The sequence below is a fragment of the Bombyx mori genome, chromosome 23, assembly GCF_030269925.1.
Source record: "Bombyx mori chromosome 23, ASM3026992v2".
NCBI lineage: Eukaryota > Metazoa > Arthropoda > Insecta > Lepidoptera > Bombycidae > Bombyx > Bombyx mori.
The window spans coordinates 11,106,010-11,124,378 of NC_085129.1; the positions used below are offsets into that span (position 1 = coordinate 11,106,010).

The following is an 18,369-nucleotide window of genomic DNA, read 5'->3' on the forward strand; positions in this document are numbered from 1 at the left end:
TTTCTATATTTAATTGTATCATTAGTGTTTTTTTATATATTTATTTCAACTGTAATTAAGATTCTTGTTTTTTTGTTTAGTTGTATTAATTATTTTCACATGAGCTCTTTTGGTTTCCTGACTCTAGTAATTATGAGTGCAACACGGTGTTTTCTTCATCAAAAATTTTTATAACTGAAGAAACTGTTATTGAACTGATATAGTTCTAATGCTCCTTTTCAAAATTACCTCTTTTATAGAGATTTCTTCGAGATATCATTATTTAACCTTATAATTAGATGGTAATACCTTTGGCAGTGTTGGCAATCGTTTGTGCACTAATTCAAACGCAATGAGAGTTAGGTAGGTACCTACTAATTTCTTTTACGATTCTCCTGCAACTGCGGCATGTTTTAAAATGAAACACTGATGTGACAGGCACGTGCCTCTGGCGCGACCTCCAATCGTGGATTCACGCGCGGCCCTCTTTAACATGGACATCACGTTCTGTCTGAGGTCAAAACAAATTTTGTCTCCTTCGCGCCGAAACGAAAATGTCTTACGAGTCTCTTAAGAGAGTTCGTTGTGAATTTTAAAACGCAATCCTTACGTTATCCCCAGGATGCATAATTTAAATGTACGTGTTTTTACTATAAGGCACGTTCAATCGGCTTGTAAGTCTGTTTAGCAACCCTAAAACGACCTAAATCACATTTGAATTTGCAAATAACGTTTATTTCAATAGATGGCGTTGGTAGAATTAAAGTTTTGACGTTAAAATAAGTTTCATTTTATTATTGTGTTGTTTTGTATTCATCGTTGGAGGTTATCAGAGCGCTAATAAATAAATAAAAAAGTGATCATATTTATTAAGTGTATAGGTAGTGTTAGAAAGAATAATATAGAAATAAAATACATGAAATTATCTTATAAGTAATTTATGTTTAAATATGTTACGCTCAAATACTGTATCTTCTATAATGTTGCTTGAACCAAGTTTTCACGAAATATTTTCATCAATTAAGTCAAATTCTCTCTTTGTTGCAGACATTCACACAACTTGCAGCTGACCTGACGATAGAGGCTGACGCCCAGCCAGTGGAATATTTGCATGACAAGCAGCTCCAATTTATGGACTACGCTAATCTACTCCCATATCAGGTTATTATTATTTGTTTAATGAATATTAAGTAGTCACATCTGTAGGAAAAACTAAATTTATGTTCCAAGTATTTGAAATTTGGTAAAAATATTATTTTTATAAAAATAAAAATACATTAATGTAAATTATTTTTAATCGCATTTGATGCATTAAGAACTCACCACCCAACTGTTGTTTAATGGTTACCAAAGATATAATGTCGAAGTCTCAATTCCATAGTGAGTCCCTGAAACTGGTACACATGACAGCTAGAAAGTTTAAGAAAAGTGGCAGGTATCGAATTGCGCAGGCTTATAATAAATCACCATCAAAATGTAATATTAACATATGTACATATTAAAACTAAACACTTACATATTATTTTAATACAAATGATTCTTTCGTTTGTATTAAAAATGAAATGATAGTTTTTCCCGTTTATGTGTATTTCGGATGTCTTAACACAGCACCTATTTTATACTCACCGAAATATCATTCAATCTAATCCAGTTATTAACAAACATGATATGATTTATTAATTGTTTAATTGATAAATGTATATTTTTTATTACTGTTGAGACACTGCATAAAGTTACATAAGAAATCTGTGTTATATAACTTTCTAGGGGAAAATACACATTTGTTATCTTATTTTATGTGTATAAATTATAATTCTGGCTCTTGTTGACATATTAGCTAGGTATATTTTATAGAAGCGGGAACATTTAAATGGGTGTGGGATGTATATGGCGTTCTATATTTAGGCATGAATAACTGTTTGTCCTCCAAATAAAATAAATTTTAATATTTTAGTATGGTTTTATGTATGCCTCTGTAGAATCGTTATACTTCTGTTACATACATATAATACATCAAACACTAAATAGGAAGGTAGGAATATAGGAAGCTTGGTTAAGTAACTATTTACTGATGGTAGGGCATATTATGTGCCCGCATAGTACATCTAGTACTATACAATTGCGACTTACACCTCACGTTTCAATTTCGGTTCCGGTATTTGTGTTGTGACGTTTTTTATTGCTTAGACGGGTGGACGAGGTGACCTGGTGTTAAGTGGTTACCGGAGCCTATAGACGTAAATGCCGCCACTCACCTTGATGTATGATTTCTAAGGTCTCAGTACAGTACAACAGCTGCCCCACCCTTACAACCGAACCGCATTACTGCTTCACGGCAGAAATAGGCAGGGTGGCGATAACTACCCGTGCGGACAAGATGTCCTACCACCAATAAATACCACGTGATGTGATGAGATGGCTGCAGTAACCATTAAACTATAGGTCGGTCGGGAACTCATAAACCCACCTAAAAGAAAGTGGAAACAGCGAACTACTTTGAATAGAAACTATCTTAAATACACTCATAGCTTAGAGCGAATAGCGCAACATAAATATTTTCTTAAAAGCCAACAATTACAATAACTGTAGAAATTTTACAAAATAAGGCAATTTAGAAGAAGACAAATGAAAAATAATTCGCTTCGACTAAGATCTAGAACAAAGCATAATTCATAATTCAAAAACATGTATTGCTTTGAACGTCCAAGGTTACTGTTATCATGCCGATATGCAAGGAGTGTTTATCTGATATTCTCACGCTTATTCTACCTTTGAATTGTAATAATGCGTTTGAAAAAGACGATTGCAAACAATCAAATTGATATATGTATTTTAAAAATCCAGACTATTGCATGCTTTAGGTACAGTGCATAACTTATTGGTAGGTTGTTCAATAATTTATGCAGTAAGTAAAAAGTGACTAACGGAATTAGAATCGAACCCAACTCCTGAAGTACATTGGGTCAGGATCGCTGACCGCTAGATCAACGAGGCGATTGAGCGTAGATATAGAACTTGACGTAATATAATTTAACTACATTTGTATTGGATGTATTGTATGTAATTTAATTATATTTTATTATTCTGTAAACTAATTACAATGAAAGAGCGTGCAATATTTAATGTCGTACTGATTAATTTTTAAATACAATTGAGCTCTATTCGGATTATGTAAACATATCCTTAACATCTTCCTCACCTTGTGACCTTCCGTGGTAACCTCACGATCAATAAAAATAAAGTGTTTTAATCAACATTAATAATAAGAATGATGTGACAAAAATCATATTTTTTACATTTATTTAAGAACGCCCAGTTGTTCATTTATGAAATACTGAATCTATAATTCGTATAATATATTCTTAGATTATTAAAATCACACGAGGCTTAATAAAATTATTGTGTTCTGAAATGCAATAATATAATTCATGTGAAGTGAAGTGATATGTATGAGATATTAAATAAAATATCAGATTTAACGGAAACATATCATATCATTTGTTTTTAACATATTTAAGTCTTTTATAACAAAACAACAAATGCTATGTTTTGCAGAGAAAATGTAGTGCTATTTTTTAAACAGATTCAAAATTCTTTTTTTCTTGAACTGCCCTCAGAGGCAGTGGTAGAGGTAGGCAGAGGATTTGCTGTGCCCCAGGCATTTCTCGCATTCATAAGCAACGGTGATCACTCACTAACCACAGTTTACTTAGCAAAGGTTTCCTACACTTTTATTACTGGTGGTAGGACCTCTTGTGAGTCCGCACGGGTAGGTATCACCGCCCTGCCTATTTCCGCCGTGAAGCAGTAACGCGTTTCGGTTTGAAGGGTGGGGCAGCTGTTGTAACTATACTGAGACCTTAGAACTTATATCTCCAGGTGGGTGGCGCATTTACGTTGTAGATGTATATGGGCTCCAGTAACCACTTAACACCAGGTGGGCTGTGAGCTCGTCCACCCATTTAAGCAATAGAAAAAAAAACAAGCTTGCGTCTGATACTAACTTTGACCTTTCCCATTTTTCAACAATTTATAGTAACCGTTGCAGGAAATCGAATGTCGTTATTTAACACAATTTATTAATACATTCAATACATTAAATTTATTTATTTTTTATCGATATTCTCTGACTCCAGATAGATTTCTAATGATAGATTATCTTATCAGGTCGAGACCGTAAACACGTTTCATATTGTAAACCAAAAATGTTTTTTTTAATCATCTGAATATTTATCTCATCTTAGTTTTATAGTGGTATTTTGTATTGGGTTATATTGCGGTATTAAAAATTATAACAAAATGTTTGTGAATTTAATTTTGAGACTAACATATAAAGTTTTAAACTAGTCCACTTTAATGATTTCTCTTATTGATCTCAGATTTCGTTTTGTTGATTAAAAAACACTCAAACGATCTCAGTGGCATCGTCAAATGACCCCTTATGACCTTTTTTGAAGCGGCTGCAAAACTCATTTCAATTATTAGACAAGCTTTAAGAGATTATACCCCGGTTTATAGATAACGTAAGATACCGTCTACATTGAGGCTTAATTCCTCAATAAACCTCTATTCGGAGCACGTGCTAAATACGCTTTTGTTGGCGCTTGGCTTTGATTTTTTATATTGGCAACAAAAATGGTAAACAAAAGAAACAAATTTGTTTTTTCCCTAATAAATCTATCTGATCTCGTTTATCAAAATCAGTTCAATGTCTTGGTGTAATTTCTGAACGAAGTAACTAATTATAATAAGACGGCAGACCTGCATAGAACAGAGTTCAAACCAAAAATGGCGGTAAATTAAGACGGTTATATTTTTTGTATATCTCGTTAGGCTTTCAGTTTTTTTAGGTAAATATGAAATATTTCTTAGATAGTATGGTTTTTAGTAGGCATCCAGTACTGAATTATCAAACTGTATTAACCTCTTCAGGGACATGGGCACATAGTAGTTTTTTTTTATTATTTAATTATTTTCTCACACTGAATGGCCACTTATAAATGGACATATTCTTTTTAATAAATAGTCACTATATTTGTTAATTTTTGTAGTTATTGAATTGTTTTCAATATGAAATAAATAAATCGCACATAGAGAATAAATTAAATTTTTGTTTTTTTTTTACTTTAAAAATTCGTCCCTGAAGAGGTTAAATATATGTTATTTAGCTAAGCCAAACTGGCTTTATCAATAGTAATTAATCATAAATGAACATCGTAATGTATGTATATAATCAGCCGACATTACTGATAACCTAAATCTACTCAGTACTAATAAAATCAAAGGCTGATTTTCTTTACTAGCAGTTATTAATAGAGAAGTTTGAATAACCTTTTAATATTTCCAACATGTTTATTCTTGACAAAAAAAACAAGTATAGTATAAAATAAATTTACATAGATGTACATAAATACAAAACGATTAAATATAAATATATATATTTCCTTATTGAAATTTCCTTGAACACAAATATCAAAGAGCTGTGGGTGTAAGAATGAAGTTCAAGTTCAGAGGAATTTTCCGATAAGTACATGGAATATGTTCATGTGGAAAATTTCCACCCCTTCGAAAGCATCTGTGAATTCTCATGCATCTTTAATTCAAAGTTTTTTTTTTGCCAATTTCGTTGTTTCATTGATAATACTAATTTGCAAATTTTGATACAACAGTTACCGGTCCGCGGTCGAAATAGCCTTTTAGGCAATAAACGATTACGTAGGGGGAAATAAAAACACCACCCAAAATGAATGAACCCAGCTATTACTGAAGCACAGAACACTATTACTTCTACTTCTGTACTAAAGACAAGAAAGAACAAAGAGAACTTCTGAAACGAAACATTTTAAGTGTTAAAGTGGAATATACAAACAGTATTGTTCTCCCATTTAGATACTTATTTAGTGAAAACATCAAAGACCTAAAAAGATAAAAGGGCCCCGGTATGTTAAAAAGCAAAACGCACAAGCGACCCAATTTCAACTGAGACGTTCAGAGTGTTTATCCAAACTTGCGCGCCCGGGCAAAGTGGGGAGATCAAGGACGGTGTCTGCCAAACACGGGGAGGGTTTCCCCGGGAGACGGGAGCCGGGAGGTGAGGGTATGTTTTGATGCCAGCCGCCGCGCCCGTTTTATTGATTTTCACCCACACCCTTACACGCGACCCGCACCTCCCCTTTATTATATAGGTACATTTATGGTGATGCAGCGGATATCCGGCCACTATTCGGTATCCGATCTTTTCGTTTGTTCTACCTGGTTATTGTGATTGTATTAACAATATTAAGAATTTAATAAAACAGCTGTATAACTATTGGCTGTCGTTATGATTTTAATAATTGACACGTTCGATTTCATGACTGAAATCAATCTTTTTTATTATACAGAATTATATTGTACATTTCTATATTTGGCTTCGACGTAAATTGAATGTTTTGTTGTGAATTTCTATCACACGAAAATGTGCGTAGGCAGTTTTTCCACATAATTGAATCATTGAAAAACTATTTTCAGCATAATAGCTGAGTTCTCTGAATTCTCATTCTTCAATAATTCATGATAAACTCCACAATATCGTGTTCACGATAATATAATATGATTGATCACTTTTTATTTCGCAAAGAGAAAACACTGTATATTTATAGTACTACACTTTAGGGTACTTTTATACGAGAGTTATTTATACTTCATATTTTCATCGTCTAATGTTCCGACGAAACGAAGTATATACACAAATAAACACACATTTTGTTTTGTTATTAAAGCTTGAAGTTATTTGAGTGGAAAGTTTATTACGTAAGTCTTCTACTAAGAGTAATTTAATATTCTCTATGTAAGACTATGTACAAGCGCTTCAGTAGTCTGAACGAAATGTTATTACGAGGAGGGATGTTCATTAACGTTAAATTTCCTTTCATCGCCAGCCAGCCGTGTTCCAGTCAGCTCCACCTATTTTTTCTCTCCCTTTGACGACTTGCTTTATATCAGTTCAAAAAGCAAGTTCTCAACTTTGCTTTTCATTATTTCAACTTTCGTTTATTAAAAGAATACGAACACTTGTTTTAAATAATTTATGCTGTTTAATTATGTCTGAAAGGTAAATTATTATCTAAATAAATGTCTTGAAATGTATTAACGTCAGTCTGAATTATTAAGTACGGATTGGGCTGTGTAAAAAGTAAATCTATACTAATCTATACTAATATATAAATCTACAGTGTTTTTTACGGATGTTCCGTTATAACTACTGAACCATGCATCCAATTGACTTGAAACTTGGTATCCATGTAGAAAATACATGTACTTAATGGATAGGCTAATATTTATATGAGTGTTGGACTCCCTATACCAGTTGCGGGGGCGTTAATGATGAGAATCTTTATGGGGGTGAGAAATAATAATGTAAATTTTAAATGCCCAGCGAAGCGGACGGGTACAGCTAGTAATATATAAATCTACAATGGTTTTTACGGATGTTCCATTATAACTACTGAACTATGCATCCGATTGACTTGAAACTTGGTATCCATGTAGAAAATACATGTACTTAATGGATAGGCTAATATTTATATGAGTGTTGGACTCCCTAATAATAATGACAATAAATAATAATTTTAATTTTAAATGCCCAGCGAAGCGGGTGAGTACAGCTAGTAGTGTATAAATATGAACAGTAATCTAACTTTTGAAATGAGGAATCGCCGTCATGCTAAAAGTTTTCTTTTTTGTTGTTACTCTAGACGGGTGGGCGAGTTCACGGCCCACCTAGTATTAAGTAGTTACCGAAGTTCATAGACATCACAACGTCAATCCCATCACTCACCTCGAGATATAGGATCTAATTTAATTGTAAGGCCCAACTACGATCGAGTTTAAGGGCTGGAACACGTGATTACTGCTTTGCGACAGAAATAGCCAGTAAAGTGGTAGCTTCTCGCGCGGGTTCGTAATGCGCTCAAGAACCAGAAAGAATACCACGAACACAAACAATACTATATAGTCGAGTTCAGTCACAAATGCTAAAAGGCTATCACAATAATATGATCTGAGATAGCTTATCTTGTCAGATTATTTGTCTCATATTGCTGCCTTTATATTTAGATCAGGCAGTACAATAAAAAGTAATACTTTTTTGTTTTCATGTGATAAAGTTGCTTAGTTTTATTAGTGATAGGATAGCGAACGTGTTACGTAACTATTCGTTGTCATAACAACGGGAGAAGTTCGTTCATTTATCCTTGTAATCGAAAGCCGTTCTATTATACGTTATTGTATATCGAAAAATATCTTTATTAATATATTTGATATTTAAATTGGACGAAACTGCGACATCAATTTTCCAAAAGTAATAACGTATTTGTGAGGAAAAAATAATATAATTATTGTTGATATAGGTGTTAAATGTTTTTTTTGTGGATAGAAGAGCTTACGATCTACCTTTGGTTGACTAGTTACCGGAGTTTAGGGACAACAAATTGAAAGGACATAATTTCATAAATTTGTTAATTTTTTTCTATTGTAGTGATACTAGATACTTTCATTTGAAATCATACAGAAGAAGGCTGTTTGAACTGTCGATAATAACGTTCTCACAGAGCGTTCTAGACCCTAAATCTACAGAGGGACTTGCTTGTCTGTGTTTTGTACTGATGTTCCATGAAGAGTACTTTCAGCAATTGTTTGAGATTGACTGTTTTCCAAGATTTTTTGCCATCTACAATCAAGTTTTGGAATGAACAATCCTCTCCAGCATTATGATAAATACTTCCTTAAGCGATAGTCAAGGAAAGTTTTCAGCGGTAGGCAGGGGCTTGGCTGTAACCCTGGCATTCCTTATGTCTATGAGCGATGATGACCACACAACATCAGGTGGGCGATACGCTCGTTTTCTTACTGTGGCAATAAATTAAAATTAAAACTTCTCTTGTGCGTGTAATAATGATTGATGCCCTCCATAAGCAATACCCTACGAGTACTGTACGGTAGTAATAGCATAACAATTACTCTGTAATTTAAACCAGAACGTTTGAAGGCTTCATCGTAAAAATAGACACCTATGTGACTGGCTACCGGTATGTAATCAGAACACATTAATCACAAAATATAAATGTTAATTCTGGCAATAAGTAAATCCGACCATTCATCACTGGAACTTCAAGATTTCAATTAAATTTCGTATTATGTAAATTACATTTTGGAAGAATAATTTAATGTTTCCAGATTTGTTTGTTGAGCACTAAAGCTGCCAAGCAACAATTCAAAGAAAATCGAGTTACAAACAGAAGAGAAAATTATGCTTAACTGTTTTATATAATTGTTCTGTTTTATTACAAGTCGTTATTACTATATCGTTGAAATTGTTCGTGAACATTGGTGTGTGGTTTTTCTACCGAAAAAAAACCACAGGGTTTTTCTACATCAGTCGGGGGTTTTACGTATTAGGCCACAGACGCTTACCGTTGAACAATTAGAGTACAAAAAGGCACTCATTTCACGAATATTTTTTTGTCACTTTTTGGAGAATTCAAATCATTAAATAATTGGAAAAACATGAATCGTTTCAGTGTTTTGTTTGAATGAAATGTGTGATTCGGGAATATGTATATAAAAAAAAACCACGAATTCGTTATAAAGTAATTTAAATGAAAGACGCAATTAAGAAGTTGATGTGAAAAGTTAAGTTTTTCAACTAGCTTGCACGCAGCGCGACTTCACAAAGTTACCGCAAAATTTAAACGAGGAAAGTTGGTTTCAGTTAGCTTACTCCACTGTCCGGTTCGCCTCGTTTGCCCCCGAACCCCCACCCTGAAAGGGTGCAGGGGAGAACGGGGCGACGTGGCATTGATACAGGCTTGTGTTAGACACGAGACAATGTTGCTTTGATCATTCTCCCTGTTTTACGAAGGACGTTATTATGTACGAAATTGCTTATTTGTTATGTTTCTCGGACCTTGATTCTTGAAGGACTTTATGTAAACTAGTTAGGTTTCTAACTCATATTTTAGCATTGTATTAGTTTAATTAGGAATGGTAATTTGTTTACTGACTCATTAAATCACGTGGGCGAATGTTTATAGTTGTTATACTCAGCTATGGCAAATTCAGGGAAATAGTCCGGCTGGACAGTGACGCATCAACTTATATTAAAGATTTCATCTTTGAAATAAATATAACATCTTTTCATTTGATATTTTAACAGTAACCACTTACATTTTAGGGAATTTCACCGTGTTTTTTTATAGCACAGATTACCTACCACCCACTTTCATATAATTAGTGTTGCTTGTGACTTATTTAGAGCAGCTTCCACGAAATCACGAAATTTCATCGTCTTTAAATTTGTTGTCTATTTTATGCTTAAATTGAGTTTGACTTGTTTTAGACGAACCCGCTTTTAGCAAATGGCTAAATAATTTAAAACCTAATTCGATTTAAAATAATTTAGTTAATAAATTCGATTAATTCGAACACAGTTTAAAAGCGAATTTGCTGCAAGTTGTCCTTAATTTTTCAAATACTTATTGATGCTGACACTAATCTAAATTTTTCAACCCCGGTGTAAGAAAATAGAAAATTCGATGTCGTTCTCTTATAAATGCATATATGTATCTGAAACTGTTGTTTGGTAACTTTTCGCAAATCATGTTTCGTCAGTTTTTTTTTCTAACCTAAAGGTATCGAACTTCCTTACTCATTTGTTCAATGGTTCATATTTAGAAATGTACATATTATGTATGTAAAGACGACAAATTTTCTGACAGGACCGCATTATATCAGCTGAAGCGCCGAAAATGGTGATGGGTCCGATACATTGGGCTATGATTGGGTCAAGAGAATCTACTGATATAGTGATAGATATAATGAACACAAGGCGTATCGTAAGCTAAAGAATCTGCAACACAAGCAGAACACACGTCGTCAGCAGACAGATGATATCTGCAAATATAGAGACAATTAGATAAAAAATATATTTAGATACGAAATTGGAAGGAAGAGGAAAAGAAGATCTGTTCCAAAATGAATTTCAAAACACACATACATATGTAACAAAATTACAAACGTAGACATATTTACAATTGACCACGAGCAAAGATGTAAAAAATGTCACAATCTTAGAATGACAACGTAAACTTAGTTATGAAGAGTTTTTTTTTATATATTTCGTATAAATTTTAGCTATCCCTTCAGCAATTTGCATCGGAATTTACTCACGAATATCATTGTTTTCCGCGTCGCTTCCCCCTTCGTACATGTGTAAATACAAAAGCGCAATTTATGTTTACGGTCTCAGTGTGTATGTGTTTGCATTTTCCCGCTCGTCCGCCACAACGGAGGAACGCATACCGCCAGACGTTTCATCTCGCTTGATGGATAGGGTTTAGTGCATTGTCTACGAACCTAAAACCTTTCGTTTACGACCGCTCGGGTTCGCAGGCGAGTAATAAAGCTACTCCTGGAAATGGCAAGCTAGTCGTTTCTCTGTTAAAGAATACCTGCGACTTAATGATTCTAAAATATAAAACTGCTTCATTGTTTCGCGATTTCGCTTGAATTTCATTAACAATTTCATTCTGATTTTGCAAAACAAGGTCTTTTATGTTCTTTGTTCATTGACTTTTTATTAAACTGAAGATTAATATGTGGGTAATGACAGTTAGTCCCCAAAACTTGTACATGGATAGTAAAAACCCTTGACTTATCTATTAGTTTTAGATTTATTATTCAATAGCGGGATTTACGATAGGATACAATTAATCATGTATTTGTTACTTTATCATTTGTTTCGAAATAATCTAACATTACAATAAAACAATAGACTTATTTATGACCCTTATTAATGTATGATAGTTTTTTTCTTGATTCGTTTTTATTTCTTTCTGAGATTTGCTCTTTATTAGTGTTACAATGATCAAGTGATTTATAATTATATATGTATTTTATTTATGTTCTACTGTAATATTTGGTAGTGATACTTAGTTATACACGAATAAATTCTTATGAAATATATCCCAAAATATGCTCTCATGAATGTTCACTATAGTGAAATGAGTCGCAGACCGTTAGGTCGGCACTTGCTGCATTTAGCTAAGAAAACTAGCATTAGAATATGAATGTTTGATTTATGAGTAACCCGCAAAATTAATAAAACAATAAATAACAGTCATTTAAAGCAATTTTATTGATGAGAATGTATCCAAAATGCGAATCAATTCTAATATCTCGGTATCTAGGCGGTACATAATCCGTGGGCATATCAAAGCAGAGTCTACAGGAAATTAAATGAGGACCGTACTGTCGCGAATGTATGCCAGACATAATAGCTCCCTGATACAAGGCACTGGCTCGATTTAGATATAACAATCGTGTACTGGTTACGGTTATATAAAACACTAGTAGGTATGAGTTACGTAACTTCATCCGCCTTCTTCTACTTTTATTTATTTCTATCTAATACGGACATTACGATGTAACTGTCGCTGCTTACCTTGAGTCATAGGTCAAAGTCTAAACTGGCTATTCTACCCATAAAACTGGAAAGCATTACGGCTTGGCGGCAGAAACAAATAACATGGCGATACTTACCCGTGCGGGTTTATAATACGCCTGTATAGCTCTTAAGGAAATTTCCATCAAAATATTTATAATGTATTCTATTTTCGAATACCGATACTTACATATTACCAAGGCTAATTCACTGAGTAATCTTTGATTTGAATGCAGCTTTGTTCTTATTCTTTCTAAATATAAATTTAAAATCTGTGATTTGAATACAGCTTTGTTTTTGTTTTGTAGTGTGCTATGCTATTTTGTGAGAATTAGGGTTTGAATAGAGAGAACGTACGTAACGTTAGAAGTACGTAAGTAAGAAGGGAAATTAAATAAAATACAATTCACGTTACAGAATCATTTTCACAGTATGTATTTGATTTCATTGATTGAATCGAAAATACTTACGAACGAATATGTAATACACGTGAGTGAACCTACGCGAAAATAGACGAGAGATAAAACCGTAGACTTTATTTTCCCTTATGATTGTTTTAGACATAAATGCCACACTTTGTTACATAAACAGGTAACATTTGCTATTTAGTACTGTAAATGTCAGAGGGTGTATAAAGTATGATAACAACCTCCTTTAAATTCGTATCACGGAGTGTGACCTTACTCCGTGATATGAATTACATTGAAGTCATAATAATATATACTTCAGTGGTCGCACCGAAGTTTTGGGATGCCTTTAATGAAACGACTACTGATTTATGTTGTTTTTAAACATTAAAAAATGTTACACTATAGTTTTTGTGATGTTTGAAAACAACAATCAACCTAGTATGTAAATCTGTCTTTTATAAAGTTAAACTTGTATATAAATGTTTTAGGGTTTTTATTTAGTGTCTTAAAAGTTATTTTGTTAGATATTGGTACCCGTATTTGTATAAATATAATAAAGGCTATCATTGACTATTTAATGTCTTTAGAACAATAAAGACCATTCTAGAGTTCCAACGATCCCAAAATGTTATAATCATTATGATTCACTTGTAAAACATCCACTAAACATTTTACGATGTCGATCAATCGTAAAAGGTTTACGATTATCGATAAATCTTCATTGTTATATCGAAGAGTAATACTTCAATGGAACTCTAGATATTACACGAAATGACACGCTTTATATGTATAAATATTCATCACTTTGTCAAACAAGATCAATTTTATCTATGTTCTCAACTTTAGGTCATGACTGCGTATTAATGATGGGGCGTAAAGGCGTAATCTCTCCAAATAGAGCAAGCGGACGGGCAAAATAAACAGTAATGCTCGTAATGGCTGCAGCCGGATTGCGTAACGCTGCTGACTCACCGCGACCGGCCGAAGCTCATCAGACCGTGACTTGACAACTTACGGCTTACGATTACAAACGTTGCGAGTTTCGAAAAACTGTTTGGCCGTGAAAAAGGGCTCCCACGCTTATGTTACGTGGCGTCTGCGTTCCACAATTTATAACCAATTCTTTCTGCCGTCAGATTTCAATTTGATCTACATTTTGCTTTATTTTACATTGGAGCTTCGTGAGCTTAGTGATTGTTCTATTAAAAGCTCTAAAAGTAATTATCTGAAGCTCAATTAGGAACGGTTAATACCCATTTTATAAGGCCTAAATAATTCAAAGCGTCCACAAAGCGAGTGACCCTGAACAAGTCAACAGTGTTAGCACACAGGCGGATACAGTAGGCTGTATCTATAAGTATAGTATAGTAGGCTATAGCACAGCTGCTGCAGGGAGAAGAGGGGGTCTGAAGGGGGCAGGTTCAACGCACCGGATACGTCTGTCGCCGCTCGTGTGCATGCAATACATTGAAACAGGTGTGGGTCTGGTTGCATGTGTGCGTGCGCTCTGTAACATTGACATAAATACTAGTGCATTCGTGTGCATGCACAACTTCTCATACGCGAGATACTTATGTTAACTGCGGTGAATTATTACTGCATTTAATACGATGTACGTGAGCAAGTATAATGCTGATTTGTGGTCTTGTGCGAGTGGTGTGTCTCTCTATGTGTTTGTAGGCCGTGACGCTCACATACATTTGATCCGAGGTCGATAGCGTAAAACGTGTTGCTTTAATTGCATAATTAATAGATTTGTGATCGTGATAAAAAGTAGTAGTATTTTAATAATACTGTTATTTCCGATTATCTTTTTTTTGATGATTTTCTAATTCTTTTCCTTTGCATTAAATAAATAAGAACTTAAATTTAATTTAGGAATTTAGATATATTTTGGTACTGATGGACATGTTATATGTATGTTTAATTAAAGAACAAAATTTGAATTGTTTAGTAATATAAGCTACTCCACTATATTTATAAGTTCTGTTACTCAAAGGATGTGAAAGTTCTTCTAGATATTTTTCTTTCTTGACCTATTAATGTTCAGACAAAAATCATTATACCATTTTAATTATGTTTACACGTGAAAGTGATATACTGTATAATATGTTTTGCTATTTGATCATTTCTTTTGGAGGTTTTATACTAATGTATTCATTAAGAATTCACACCAGCTGGTATCCTCTGGGTACTCTTGGAGTTTGGCTACGTTTGGAGCCTCTGGGTCTGCGGAGGGACTTCGGTTCCCTCTGTATTTTGTACCGTATGTTCCATGGGGAGTGCTCTGAGGAATTGTTCGAGACGATACCGGCATCTCGTTTTTACCATCGCACCGCCCGCCACCGGAGTAGAGTTCATCCATACTACCTGGAGCCACTGCGGTCATCCACAGTGCGTTTCCAGAGATCTTTTTTGCCACGTACCATCCGGCTATGGAATAAGCTCCCCTCCACGGTGTTTCCTGAGCGCTATGACATGTCCTTCTTCAAACGAGGCTTGTGGAGAGTATTAAGCGGTAGGCAGCAGCTTGGCTCTGCCCCTGGCATTGCTGAAGTCCATGGGCGACGGTAACCAATCACCATCAGGTGGGCCGTATGCTCGACTGCATACAAGGGCAATAAAAAAAAAATAAAAAAACTTTCTACGTATCACTGTCTCAGCTCTATTTGCCAATTTCTGCCACGCAGGCACTGCAGTAACTCAGGATAGTAATGATTGTGATGAAACGGAGACTCCGTATTTATATCTATGGCGGTATTGTGATATGTGTGGGTTTCGGAGAATGCTTTATATAAGGTCACGCCTTCAGCTCGATTGGGCATAAAAGCAAAAGAAGAAATCGAAACGAAAATTTATATAACGGAAGTTCTCGTGTTCGGCGAACTATCTATACTAATATTATAAAGCTGAAGAGTTTGTTTGTTTGAACGCGCTAATCTCAGGAACTACTGGTCCGATTTAAAAAAATCTTTTAGTATTAGATAGCCCATTTATTGAGGAAGGCTATAGGCCTAGGCCTAGGAAAGCTATATAACATCACGGTAAGACCTATACAAATGAAAGAAAGAATATTTCAAAATAGGGGTTTAATACTAATGTAACATTCTTATAACATTCTATAATTAACTTAACATTCTTAACATTCTATAATTCAAAAATATCATCACTTTCTACGTAAATGAAGTGGGGATAAAATTTAGCGTTATGCCAAACTAACTATTCAACGCGGACGGAGCCGCGGGCAAAAGCTAGTTTAAAATTAAAATAAATATTGTTCCAGAAATGGGACGCTCACCTCGCCGGTTCAGAGTCCGGTGTCGAGTCCGTTACTCTGTCAGCTCTGTCTGCTGAAGCGTCAGAGTGGCGGACTTCCCAAGACGGCCAGAGAATATTAACCACAACGCCGTCGGTGCTGGGTGGATGTAGAGCTCAGGTATACCGCGCCGCAGGAGCCACTCAGTGGTATACGGCGGTCATCGTTGGAGTCAATGAGCATACGGGGGTGAGTAAAATCATCTATTCTAATATTATAAAGCTGAAGAGTTTGTTTGTTTGAAGGCGCTAATCTCAAGAATTACTGGTCCGATTTGAAATATTATTTCAGTGTTAGATAGCCCATTTATCGAGGAAGGCTATAGGCTATGTAACATCACGCTAAGACCAATACAAGCGGAGCCCTAATAAAGAATGTTTCAATATTTTTTTTATTTATTGCTTAGATGGGTGGATGAGCTCACAGCCCACCTGATGTTATGTGGTTACTGGAGCCCATAGACATCTACAACGTAAATACGCCACCCACCTTGGGATATAAGTTCTAAGGTCTCAAGTTTAGTTACAACAGCTGCCCCACCAAACTGCTCAAACCGAAACGCATTAATGCTACACGGCAGAAATAGGCAGGGTGGTGGTACCTACCCGTGCGGATTCACAAGAGGTTCTTCCAAATCGGGGCTATTTTTTCCTTTTGAGAGCTTTCGCTGCGTCCGCTGCAGAAACGGTTAAAGTTTCGCTAAAACAATGCATGACAGAATTGTTCCTTTTTAAAAGATCTAAAAAAACAGTCCTCGACAGCATGTCTATATGTTAAGGTTGGCTCACTATAACGTTTTTATGCTAAACAAATTTGTTCTAAAATAAAGCATTATTTGTGACCTATTCCACGCAGACGAAGTCGCAGGCAAATGCTAGTAGTATTATAATATTTAATGTAGACAACGAAGACTAAGGACTAAGGTGACTATTACGAGTGGGATAGTCTATGCAGGGAATTAAATAGCTCTTCATACTAACATACCTTGAAGGTGGTTTTAACGAAGTTTCAGGGGCATTTGAAATTAAATTTTGTGTTCTATTTGGGTGCCTGTTTCTGTGTTCTTGTGCTATGGTTTTTTTTTGTGAAAGAAAGAAAGCGATTCTACGATTTTCTGTTTCTCTCTTATTCGGTAAGAAATTATCATCAACCATTTTCGACGAACCTTGATCTTGACCTATCATCAAGCATAATCCTTTTTGGGTTAAGTTAATTGAATTTTGTCAATAAATGTAAAATGATTAAAATGCCAAATGAACCGACCATATCTCTAAAATAGTTTTCCTTTAATGTCTTATAAACTAAATTGTTAAGTTTCTCTCGTAAAGGGCAACACGTATTGGATTTCTCGTTAGATTTTCCATTATGTTTCCGACTTTAGATCAGTGCGATGTAGCTAAACGACGCTATATGATAATCAAAACACCTGGTGAAAGCATTAACCCAATTATCGGTCATTTAGCTTGTAATGTCCTTAATCGATACATAGAGAAAGCTACCGTTAAACAAAGCCGAAAACACAGAAACTGGATACATACTTACGTTGTCTAGTACATATAATTCTGCCTATCATTATTAAACAATTAATAATTTAAAAAGAGCTTGTCCTTTTAAGTTTTAATGAAATGGAATCCAATTTGAATTTGTAAAATGTTAACTCATGTAACTGCGTAACTGTAAAACACATTCTACAACATAATTCCGAAGCAGGAAGTTCTGGACGTAACCGGTTTCGTTTACCGAACGCGTCGGCATCCAATGCGGCAACAGTACCCGATTTAAAAGGGCATGGTGTAGCTATCGTCGAGGGTATAGGTATGATGTGTGTTCATTACCCGATGTACAAGGAAACCTGTCCTATAGCCATTCCGTGTCGGTCCACAAACGAGGAGCAAGTATTCCGAACTTTCCACCTGTCTTCGATTTTAATTAATTACGGACCGAAAAGGGTAACGGCCCAGTCAATTTATGGATATCCAGTTGGAGTGGTTAGTTATCTCGGCACATAATTGAGGCCGAGTTCTAATAACAAATTGCCTGAGAACGACTATTCTAATATGTAATACCATACTAAACTCGACACTGTTGTAGTTTTATGTCTGGGCGGAGGTGGTTTTTTAAAGCCTTGCGTAATCATCATTCTCCTGCCCTTCTCCCAATCACCTCGGGTCGGGTCGGGTCGG

The 18,369-nt window shown here is 34.9% G+C and overlaps 1 protein-coding gene across 3 annotated transcripts in view; it reads left to right on the plus strand.

The window, feature by feature from the left end:
* The window catches only part of LOC101737516 (lysine-specific demethylase 3A), a 158,739-nt gene that overhangs the window by 38,303 nt on the left and 102,067 nt on the right, over nt 1-18,369 (plus strand). For 2 of the 3 annotated variants that reach the window (XM_004932625.5, XM_038019501.2), the window contains exons 3-4: nt 1,027-1,140; nt 16,154-16,375. In XM_004932625.5, coding sequence (XP_004932682.2) covers nt 1,027-1,140; nt 16,154-16,375 — 336 coding nt within the window. Of the gene's footprint in view, nt 1-806; nt 913-1,026; nt 1,141-16,153; nt 16,376-18,369 lie in introns of those variants that run through there. The other variant, XM_062675241.1, reaches the window with a different exon arrangement.